At 56.4% G+C, this 11,732-nt stretch overlaps 1 protein-coding gene across 1 annotated transcript; it reads right to left on the reverse strand.

The window, feature by feature from the left end:
- Positions 1 to 126: 126 nt before the first annotated feature.
- Positions 127 to 10,502, reverse strand: ODAD4 (outer dynein arm docking complex subunit 4). The gene is made up of 12 exons (XM_061477428.1): positions 10,364 to 10,502; positions 9,851 to 9,982; positions 9,465 to 9,618; positions 7,651 to 7,712; positions 6,519 to 6,666; positions 5,789 to 6,013; positions 4,748 to 4,955; positions 3,400 to 3,486; positions 3,007 to 3,203; positions 2,785 to 2,885; positions 2,017 to 2,092; positions 127 to 230 (listed from the first exon to the last, which is right to left on the reverse strand). Exons 1-12 carry the CDS (start codon positions 10,469 to 10,471, stop codon positions 142 to 144), a joined length of 1,587 nt encoding a protein of 528 aa, XP_061333412.1. The 5' UTR covers positions 10,472 to 10,502; the 3' UTR covers positions 127 to 141.
- Between the last annotated feature and the right edge of the window lie 1,230 nt (positions 10,503 to 11,732).

Genomic DNA, 11,732 nt, shown 5'->3' on the forward strand with positions numbered 1-11,732 from the left:
GCCGAGCATGCGCGGGGGGGGGAGCGGGGAGGGACGGAGCGGACACGAGGGGGCTCTGTTTGCAGCGCTATCGCGATAGCGCGACACCGTCACCGGCCGCTGTTTATTGTCCCCGTGTCGCCCCTTCCTCCCCCGTCCCGCTCAGTGCCCCCGCTGCGCTCCGGCCCCGGCCTCTCCCTCCGCGTCCTTCTCGAAGCCGTCGACTTCGGTGCTCTCGCTGCTGGGGTCCTCTGCGGAGGAAAAAGCCGCTTTGAGCCGTGAACCGGAGCCGCGGGAGCTCCGCGGTACATCCGCACCCACCCGCGGTACATCCGCACCCACCCGCGGTAACTCCGCACCCACCCGCGGTACCTCCGCGCCCACCCGCGGTAACTCCGCACCCACCCGCGGCACCTCCACGGTAACTCCCCGGTAACTCCGCAGTAACTCTGCCTGCACCCGCACTAACTCCGCACCCACCCGCGGTAACTCCGCGCCCACCCGCGGTACCTCCACAGTAACTCCGTGGTACCTCCACACCCACTCCCGGTACCTCCATGGTAACGCCATGGTAACTCCGCGCTCACCCGCGGTACCTCCGCACGTACCCGTGGTAACTCCACACGCACCTGCGGTACCTCCACGGTAACTCCGCGGTACCTCCGCGCCCACCCACGGTACCTCCACACTCACCCTCGGGAACTCCGCACCCACCTGCGGTATCTCCGCACCCAGCGCGGTAACTCCGCGCTCACCGGCGGTACCTCCGCGGTACCTCCACACTCACCCACGGTACCTCCGCGGTAACTCCACACTCACCCGCGGTACCTCCGCGGTAACTCCACACTCACCCGCGGTACCTCCGCGGTAACTCCACACTCACCCGCGGTACCTCCGCGGTAACTCCACACTCACCCGCGGTACCTCCGCGGTAACTCCACACTCACCCGCGGTACCTCCGCGGTAACGCCACACTCACCCGCGGTACCTCCGCGGTAACTCCACACTCACCCGCGGTACCTCCACGGTAACTCCACACTCACCCGCGGTACCTCCGCAGGCACCCGCGGTAACTCCGCACTCACCCGAAGTACCTCCACATGCACCCACAGTAACTCCGTACTCACCCGCGGTACCTCCACACGTACCCGTGGTAACTGCACGTGTACCCGCGGTACCTCCACGGTACCTCCACGGTACCTCTGCACGCACCCGCGGTACCTCCGCACGCACCCGCGGTAACTCCGCACGTACCCGCGGTAACTGCACGTGTACCCGCGGTACCTCCACGGTACCTCCGCGGTAACTCCGCACTCACCCGCGGTACCTCTGCACGCACCCGCGGTACCTCTGCACGCACCCGTGGTACCTCCGCACGTACCCGTGGTAACTCCACGTGTACCCGCGGTACCTCCACGGTACCTCCACGGTACCTCTGCACGCACCCGTGGTAACTCCGCACTCACCCGCGGTACCTCTGCACGCACCCGCGGTACCTCCACACGTACCCGTGGTAACTCCACGTGTACCCGCGGTACCTCCACGGTACCTCCACGGTACCTCTGCACGCACCCGCGGTACCTCCGCACGCACCCGCGGTAACTCCGCACGCACCCGCGGTACCTCCGCACTCACCCGCGGTACCTCCGCACTCACCCGCGGTACCTCCGCACTCACCCGCGGTACCTCTGCACTCACCCGCGGTACCTCTACACGCACCCGCGGTAACTCCGCACGCACCCGCGGTAACTCCGCCCATACCCACGGTAACTCCACACTCACCTGCGGTAACTCCGCGCTCACCCGCGGTACCTCCGCAGTAACTCCGCCCCTATCTGCGGTAACTCCGCCCCCATCCGCGGTACCTCCGCACCCACCCGCGCGTTCCGGCTGCTCCGGGCTAGCGCAGTGGATGCGATAGTGCCGGGAGCGCGGGTGTCTGCTCCCTGGGAATGGGGAGCTTTGCTCCCGTGCTTCGGGGAAGGGAGGTGCAGAATGTGTGTGCTTATGGGGCGCAGAGGTGTCAAGGGCAGGTACCTCTGAGGCTCCAAGCTCTTGGGTCTTCTGTCTCGCTCAGCTGCTCCATGAAGCTTTTGCTCACCTCATCCAAAGCCTGAAAGGGATGCAGGTTGTTAAAGAAAGGCCCTAGAAAGGCAGTTACACACTGCCACGCTCCTCCTGTGTCCTGCTCTCTGCTGTCATCACACGGCCCTTTCCTACCACAGAGCTCCCTGCAGTGGTCACTACCTGTTCCTGTCCCTTCACAAAGGTCTCCTCCCCTGACCATTCCATCTCTCTCCACTAGTGCTTTTCTCCTGGCTCTGCCCGAGCTCCAGGCACCCAGGAGGGATCACCGGGGAGGTGAGTGCTGTGCTGGGACTGTGGTTTGGTGCAGAGGGGTTTCTCTGGGACATTTTGGATGTTCCCTGTGGACACATTGGCTGCGCAGGGATGTTCCCTGTGGACACATTGGCTGCGCAGGGATGTTCCCTCTGCACACATTAGCTGTGCAGGGATGTTCCCTGTGGACACATTGGCTGTGCAGGGATGTTCCCTCTGCACACATTAGCTGTGCAGGGATGTTCCCTGTGGACACATTGGCTGTGCAGGGATGTTCCCTCTGCACACATTAGCTGTGCAGGGATGTTCCCTGTGGACACATTGGCTGTGCAGGGATGTTCCCTCTGGACACACTGCCTGTGCAGGGATACTTCCCCAGTTCACAGCACACCAGACACTAGTTAGTTAGAGCTAACTGACGGATGCTGCCCCAAGCTCCTCTCCTCTTTGCAAGAACCCACTTACAGTGACGATGGCCTCCTGAGCAGCTTCATCGTGAAGAAGTGTTGCCTTGTCGAGTGCCTTCTCAAAGGTCAGGATTGCAGGCCGGTAATCCTTTAACCTCACTGTAACAGACAAATGCAAACATCTATTTTAACCCCAGACCAAGAGGACACCACTGGTGGATCGAGCAGGTCTCCAAGATGCCTTGATCTGAACAGTTCCCATTGGTACTAACGCCTCTACCTTGTGCTTGTGCCACGAGGACCATAGCGTGGAGCTGCCACTCAGCATCTCCCTCTTCACCTGCCGCCTGCAGGGACTTCAGCCCATAACTTTGGGCAGCTTTTGCATTATCCAGCTCAAGGTAACATCGGCCAATTTCATGGAATAGCCAGGCCTTCTCCAGGTTGGATTTCACCATTGGAATCTTCTTCTCCCATCTGCAAGCAGGGAGGAAGCAGGGCAGAGGTGAGTGCATCTCCCCAGGTGTGGTTAGTTCAACCCCTGCTGTTATAACTAAAGGCTTCCAGGTACTGTGGGTACGAACACCCCACAGCTCCCCCTCGAGCAGCGGGGATAGATAACCTGAAATACATCCACAAGCTGGTGCCTTCCCTTGTCCCTGGTGTTACGTACGTGTCGATAGCAGGCTGGAATCTCCTGGTGCTGGCATAAACCCTGCCGATGTTCTCGAGGGCTCTGGATACAGCATCTGGCAGATCACTGCATTGGAAAGAGAAAGAAATCATTGTGGCAGGGGCTTGTTTCTGCTACAGTCCGTGCTTCCCTCAGCCTCCCACTCGCTTTGGGGCTCAACAGCACCTCAGGCTACGTGTTGAGAAGCAAAGGAGCAAGGCCATGAACTGAAGGCTGAGTTCTGATTTTCTCTCCTGGCAGCCCGTAACACACAGGGAGAAAGGGTTTAGGTTTGTCCTCGGGTTCTGTGGGGATTTGCTGCTGTGAATCTGGCCATCCTTGTCAAAGTCTCGCTCTTTGTTGCCTTGTGGGCCCCACAGAGCTCCTGGGTCCTTAACGCTGACAGATTAGTTCTGGCTGGGAGGAAAGGGAAGACCCCAAACGTGTGTCAGCAATGGGGCTCCAGACTTGCTGTGCTCGCAATGAGCCTTTGCCCCACGCCGGAGGCAGCTCCTTCTGTAAGGATGTAGCCTGAGGACCTCAAGCAGTCCCTGTCCCCATCTCCAGAGTGGCCTGAGCCGCCTGCCCTCACCTAACAGGGAAAAGCTGATGGAGAGGAGGGATGTGCCCCGTTGGGGACATCTTCTCTGTGCCCACTGCGGGCGGCAGCCACCAGAGGGCGAGCCGCCCCCCCCCCCCCCCCCCGCTGCGGGTTCTCCTTCACCATCGCTTCCCATGGCTCTAAAAGCAACTGAACCCCGGCTGCTGCCTCCTTCCTGCTGATGCTGGACTTGGTTTGTGCGAGTGGAGGGCACAAGGAGACAGGCAGAAGGTTCACAAACCACGTGAAAATGCTCCGAGGCTGCTGCAAGCCCTTCGCAGGCTTGGCAGAAGGAACCCCCAGTTCACAGCAGGCAAAGCTCTGAGGAAGGCTTCAGGCTATGCCTTGCTCCATTCCGTTTTAGCTGGAATTGCTGTGTGTGGGCAGGTGACTGCTCCTCCGGGATAAATACATCCAGGTTTGAATGCAAATGGTTCTAAGAGCAAACGCAGCGGAAGACTTGAGCAGGTCAGAGCCTGGGAAGGAAACGCATCCTCCAGAGCTTGTGCTCCCTCTTGCTTTGCTTCAGCAGGGGCTGAGATGTGCCACATGCTCCAGGCCCCTTAAAGACCTGCTTCAGGCTCCTTCTGTTTGAAACAGGGACGATAAGAAATCAGTGTGATACCTGGGCACGGGCTGAACGCGTTGTCCTGTTAAAGCTCCAGGTGAGAATTCCATGACCTGATGCTGTAACATCTTAATAGAGCTACTTCCCTCTTTTCCCATCCACCTGAACCCAGCACTTACTGCTGCCTGGCCAGCTCCAAATCCATTCTGTGGCTCTGCAGGGCTGCCTCCGTCTGGCCCATCTCTAGCTGAGCTTTCCCAATGCGGCTGTAGAGGTCTGCGATCAGCTCCTTCCTGGTGGGAAGTTCATCCTCTGACCACCCTTGTACCTTTCTTAGCACACGCTTGGCTTTCTTGCAGCTGTCTTCAGGGGAGTCACCGCTCAGCACTGGAGGGAAAGAGGGAGGTTTAATGCTGCTGGGTGGACGTGGCGGTGCTGGGCGGGTGAGGCTGAGTGCAGGTGGATTAGCCCCAGGCAAACCTTGGGATGGGTTAGAGCTCCTCACTGGTCAGGCACTATTCCCCTGGGAAACTGCACTACTGGGGATCACAGCAAGTAAAGGGAAAAGACAGAATCCTAGGCTATGGGTGGGAAGGGAGCAAAGCTCACCCAGCTCCTTCCACTAGAGCAGCTTGCTCCAAGCCCCATCCAGCGTGGCTTTGAGCACTGCCAGGGATGGGGAATTACTGCTAACATCCCATGCTGAAGTAAAGCTGCTTGTCTGAAGGTTCGAGAGCTCACGGTTGTAGCAGAGCAGCCTGCTCTTGGATGAAGTTCTAGCTACAACACTGTGGGGTTTATCCCCCACATTAGCCCCTTGCACATCCCTGCTGAGCTCTGCTCCCTGTACCCAGCTGGGCTGCAGTGCTGTGGGAATGAGGCTGCAGGGGTTTTACCACCTTCCTCGCTGTTACAGCTTAAAAGAAGGAAACAAGTAAATGATTCTCCCTGGGTTCTAAATAAGTAGCAGAGGGCCAAAGAGCGAGCCCAGGGGGAGCTGAATTCTCCTTCCTTCAGAGCAGGAAGTACAGGAAAACTAACCCAGGATTGTGGATTGAAGAAAGTGTTGGAAAGGTGAAGAATGCAACAGCAAATCCTGCCCCAAACAGCCTGCTCGTGTTTGCACTGCTTCTGTTGGTCTGCATCTACTGTAATTACTACAGCAGATAATCCCATGTGCCCACCACCATTTCCTTACTGCTTCCAGCCAGGATACCCACACATGTCAATGTCCTCCATGGCCTTCTCAATGTATCTGCCAACCTCCAGGGGTTTCTGCTTCTTGTCCCGGCTCCACCTTTGCTGCCGGAGCTTGCGCTCCCTCACCCGGGCATAAATGGGCTTCTGCTGCTGCCAGAACTCGCTGCGGGTCTCCAGGTAGGAAATGCCCCCCAAAACCAGGTCCTTTACCTTGATCCCCTGCTGTGTGCTGCTCTCCATCAGCTCTGAAAGGAGACAGGAACCCAGGGGAGCGTTAATGGGAGGGATGGAGGAGGCTGCAGTTTTCCTGCTCTGACAGAGGCTCCTAGAAACCAAAGCCTTGGTGCTCCTCAGAACTGGTGTGCTTAGGAGGGAAAGCTGCCTCGCCATTCCCATTCCATGTGCTTTAGTGAGCTAGTGCTGGTGTTCCCAACCCCTGTGGTGGAATTCATCATGCATCATGATGACAGGAGTTATTTGTAACGCTGCTGTTTCTGCTTTGGATTTCATCAGCACAGATTGCTTGGGCTTGATTTACCCTTGGTTATAAAAGCCTCCCATTTAACAGGGAGGGAAATGTGCTCAGAGATGGGATCTGGCTCCAAAGATACCTGCCTCTCTCACGACCACCACAAGCTCTGTGTGAGCTCCGATACAAACAAGGAAGAGTAGCCACAGGGGATATAAAAGAAGGGGAGGAGAAAGAACCTGCTTAGAAGGAGCATTTAGTTAACTGCAGTGGAGAAAGACCTTTGTCATTGAGCAGCTTTTCCAGGTAGGCCTTGTCAGCATAGAGCTCTCCAAGCAGCTCTCGCTCCGTCTTTGGGTTCCTCACAGGCTTCTGGTTCTTTGTCCACTTTGGATTCTTTGCCACTTTGATTGGGACTTTCTGTTTGCACTACAGCAAGGAACAACAAAGGCAGTTGGGAGAGGTGAGTGGGGAGCACTGGGCTTAGCAGGATTCTCATTACACTCCACATAAACCAGCTTAGTCTTTAACTAAAAGCAACAATCAGTGTCACCGATTGCTCTGGTGCTGAGCAGCTGCAGTTTTGCCCCCTGTATGATGTTGAGCATCATAAGAGCAAGAATTAGTTCTGCTCCTGATCACTGCTGTGGGAGGACAGGGAGCTGGGACACCTCACCTAGGGCCTAGAATGGCTGGACCAGGTGATCCTTGAGGTCCCATCCCTCCTGGGATTCATGGGTTCTATGAAGGTGGTGGGCAAGGCAGGTCCAGTTATCCACAAAGAAACAGAGGCTCTAAGAGCCAGGGCTTTTAAAGTTTCACATTCCGAATCCCAGGAATTGCAGGGCTATTCCTTAGGCCCCTTTGTAGTTCTTTTAAGCACTGAGGACCCGTGATTCCCGCTGGAGGAGGCAGTGAGCATGCCCTGCACTGCCTTCAAAGGGAAACGTGGCATCCTGGAGGAGCAGGGCACTGCCTCCGTGCATCCCCCCAGGGTGAAGCAATGGAGAAAGTGCCCATTATCAAACCTTAAACATCAGGAAACCCAAAGCAAACACTGGAGGCAAAGGTACCCTGGCTCCAACCTGGCTGCTGTTACTCATTAGCCTGTGATGGGTGAGCAGCAACACCCGGCAGCCACACTGGGGCTGGCAGAGGATGCTCTGCTCCTCCGTGGCTGCTCTTTCCTGCCCTTCTGCCTCCTCCTTCACATTCTGTGTAGCTTGAGCAAGAGCTACATTAAAACCGGGTGCATAAATGCTCTCGTGAGGGCTCACTGCGCTTCCAGTGCTCAGAGACCAGCCTAGTCCACCTTGCTGCAGAAACTATTAACCCTTTAACAGCTATTTCAGAAAGCACCGGTGTTACAACAGCTCCAGTTGGCCCCTAAAGCAAGAGCTCTTCAGACCGTACCTCTGCCTGCTTGCTTATGAAGCACAGATTCCCTTTGTTCTTCAGTTTAACTGAGGATGGAGCTGCAAATACAGAGAAAACACTGGTTAGTGCTCAAGAACAGCAGTGCAGAGGCTTTAGGAATCAAAATGACCATAAATGTGCCGAGCCTATCATGTCCTGTTTGAAATAAAGCCTTCTGCTAATTCTTCCATGTGAAATCTGTGGTCTGCAGGCAAGGAATACAGCTCAGAGGTGCAGCTCCTCTTGGGGTTTTAATCACTGCTTTCCCATGGCACCAGGGGGCTTTTCCTACTGCGTGGAAACAGAGGAAGGCAAAGGATGGCAGGTTCTTCTGAGGGCTTACAGCTGATGCTTAAATTGGAGTTAAAGCTCTAAGTACAGGGATGTTCCAGAGCAACTAACTCCCATTTTCACTGTGACTCCCACGCTGCTGCTCAGGCAGCACTCTGGCACTGGAGGCAAGAGTGAAAGCAGCTCTGGCTTGGGCTGGTTGGAAGGAAGGGAAGAGCCTGACCTGCAGCAGGGCAATGGGGCCGGAGGGAGCAGCGTGTGTCCACGTGTGTCACGGAAGGCTGGAGGTTCTGAATGCCGCCAGCAAAGCGGTTCTGGGATGTGCCCTGTTCATGTGTGCACATTTCCCAACTGTTTAAACAGCCGGATCAGATGGCAGCGTTTCCTTTCCCCCTGCATCAAGGGCTAGCTCCTCTTGGGCTCTAATCCATTCATCTCCCTGCAGGGTGGCTGCGTGCCTGAGAGCCGGAGCACGCTCTGCCCATGCTCATCGCTGCATAAGAGGAAGGAAAACTAAGGGAAAAGGGACAGGTTTGCTTTGAACATCCCCTGGTCCTTGGCCTTTCCTGCAGGACTCCAGTCTAGGATCCAAGCCAGGAGTTAGGAAAGCAGTTGCTGCATTGCAAGAGTCAACAGTTTCACTGGACTTATGCAATGGGAGCTGGAGGGAAGTCAGGATCACGGCAGGGGCAGTCTCAGGTAGCACGGCAAATTCCATTACAAACTTGGAATATCGGGATAAAGATCTCCCAGTGGGATCTGTAATCAGCAGCACTGCAAGTAGAGGAGCTGCTTTGTTCTGTCTTACCTGGGGTTTGATGGTGACTTTGGACAATAAAATCAGTGTCATCATTTACTTCCATAACTGGAGTTATTAGAACAGGTATATAATACACATCATATCTATATTTATATATATTATATATGAGTTATATTAAATATATATTATATGTTTGAATATATGTGAATATAATTAATATATTTATATTAATATATTTAATATATATTTAATACATTTAATCAATATTATATTAAAATTATATTAAAGCATATTATGAAATTATAATACGTATATTATTTTAAATATATTTAATATAAAAATATATTAATTATATTCACATATATTCATATATATGTATTATATATATATTCATGTATAAATATATATAATATTCTAATTCTATGCCTGTTCATATGAATTATATTAAATAAATTATATTAAATATATTTAATATAAATATATATTAATTATATTCACATATATTCATACATATAATATATAAAATATTTAATATAATTCATATATAAAATATATATTATATCTACTACATAGGAACAGGCGTAGAATTAGAATTAAACAGGAGCCGAGCTGTGCACATCTTGGTGCTTCCTGGTTTCATCTCGGTGACCACTGGGCACAGGCACACGCAGGCAAAGAGATTCCGGTTGCAGGGTCCACGGGTGCCTTGCAGAGCTGGCGCGGCCCCACTGCCCCCCGCCAGCCTGGCTGGAGCCCTCACCTCCGATGCAGTTGATGATGGCTTCCTGGGATTTCTCGATCCCCACCTTGAACTCGTGCAGCTCCGGCCGCAGCCGGTAGCCGCGGTGGTAGAACACCAACGCGAACTCGAAGTCGCCCATGGTGTACAGCGCCTCCGCTTTTTGGTACAGTCCCTAAAGCGCCATTGGGAAACAAGAAACAAGTGAAAATCAGGGGATGGGGAGAGCTTTGGAGATCGCGGTTCCCTCCCCATTGACTGCCCTGCACTGTCCCAGCCGGCCTCCGCTCAAATCCAGCCCTGGAATTCAGTTGTCTCCCAGCACCTCCACTTCTCTGGAAGCAGTAACCCCGGCAGGGCCGTGTTAGTGACCGGATCCCTGGCTCTTCCCCCTTCCTGCTCTTTACCTTGGAGAAGGTTTGGTCATTGCGGAGAGAGGCTTCAGCGTCTTTCAGGGCATTGTCCGTGTCCCCCAGGCGCAGGAAGCACTTGGAGCGCGCAGCCAGGCACTCCCTGTCACCGCCTCGCAGCTTCAGCGCCTGCAACACAGCAGGGATCCAGCATCCAGCATCAACGGAGGAGCCTGCTCCATCCCGGCACGGGCCTTGGTGATGGATGGGGATGAACCCACGGATTCCCTTGATGCTCAAAACCCCCTCTGCTGCTGCTGCAGCCCGTGGGTGCTGCGGCCCCACTGCTGCCCGTCTGCCACCTCCCTTCATACCCTCACCTCCAGGTGCTCTTGAAGGGACCTCAAAGCTCACCCAGTCCCAATCCCCTACCACGGGCAGGGACCCCTTCCACTGGAGCAGGGTGCTCCAAGCCCCTGCGGCCTTGAACACTGCCGGGGATGGGGCAGCCACAGCTGCTCTGGGCACCCCCACAGGGCAGAGCCGCCCCCCGGCCCCCCCCGCGCTCACGTTGTTGAAGCAGACCAGGGCCTTGCCGTGCTCTCCACGCCGCAGCAGCACGGAGCCCTCGGTCATGAAGCTGGGGAAGGTCCCGACCGGCGCCGCCTCCGCCTCCATGGCCAGGCCGCTGCCGCCGCCGTCGCTTGGCAACCGCCCGACTTCCGGCGCGGCGCGGCGCTAAGCCCCGCCCAGGCAGTGACGTCGACGTGGCGCGCCCCGGCAGCAGTTCCCGCGTGGAGCCGCCGGTCCCGGTCGGTGCTCACCGTGGCTCCTGGCCCAGCCCGCCTGGGCGCGGAGGAGGAGCCGGTGTCCGATGAGGGCTGGTCCCTGCACCCGGGGTTCCAAAGGTTTTACCGAGCACGGACCCTCGGTAAAACCGGTTTCCCATAGGGAAATTGGGTGCGTTTGGGGATGCGCTGGTACTGCCTCATCCCGGCAGCATCCCATCCGGGACAGGCGGGAGGGATGAATGGGAGATGCCGATGTTTCTCTCCTCTCAGTGACTTCATTCTGGCCTTGGCTAAGACACTGCCAAGATGAATGATTGAAGCAGTTTGTCCCTGCCAAGTGACTCAGTGTGGCGTGGCGTGTCCGTCCTGCCCCAAACCTGTCAGATTTAACGTCACCGCAGGGAAAATCAGCGCCGATGTTGGGTTTGGGCACAGCTCGGGAATGACACAGCCCATCCTCACTCTGGGGCTGGAGTGGCTGGAGGGGAGAGAGCCCAGGGGTGAGAGGCCAGCGTGATGCCCCCCATCACCAGGGAGCCGGGCAGAGTTTAAGCTTCAGTAATTGTTTTCCATGGAGTCTTTCCCCAGTGGTGCCGCCAAGGGTGAGCTGCTCTCCCTGAGATGGGCAGGAGCATCCTTGTCTGTGTCCTGCGTGGTGGCTGCCCCAGGCCCGTGGTCCAGCCTGGTGACAACATCACCACTGACCTGTCCTCTGGAGCAAGGCCACCGGCTCTCGTCAGAGGCCGCCCCGGTGCCTCCCCTTGGCGCTGCTGATGCTGATGTCACACCAGAGGTTGTGACAGTGGCGATGAACACGGGACGAGCGGTTCTGGCTGGCAGAGGTCTGATGTCTGCTGGTAGAGGCGCGGTGGAGAACGGGGCAGGCGGGAGCCCGGAGCCAGGATGGCCACGTCCTGCTCCCCTCCGCAGCGTCCCTGACCCGGCCCCATTCCCCGCCTGCGCTGCCCTGGTCGCTGGTCGCACTCCGCGCTGGGGCGGTCACCGCTGCGGCTCAGCCGGGACCGCGGGCACCCCCCGGGCTGCGCCTGCCCCCGCGGTTACAACACACCCGTGGGAGGCTGCTCCGCCGGTGCCGGGCGGGAGCGGGAGCACCGGGCGCGGCCCCGATCCCTGGGGGGGGGGGGGGG

Source organism: Pezoporus flaviventris, unplaced genomic scaffold (genome assembly GCF_033815535.1).
Source record: "Pezoporus flaviventris isolate CSIRO_AGI_PZ_B2104156 unplaced genomic scaffold, CSIRO_AGI_Pfla_v1 ptg000107l, whole genome shotgun sequence".
Lineage (NCBI taxonomy): Eukaryota > Metazoa > Chordata > Aves > Psittaciformes > Psittacidae > Pezoporus > Pezoporus flaviventris.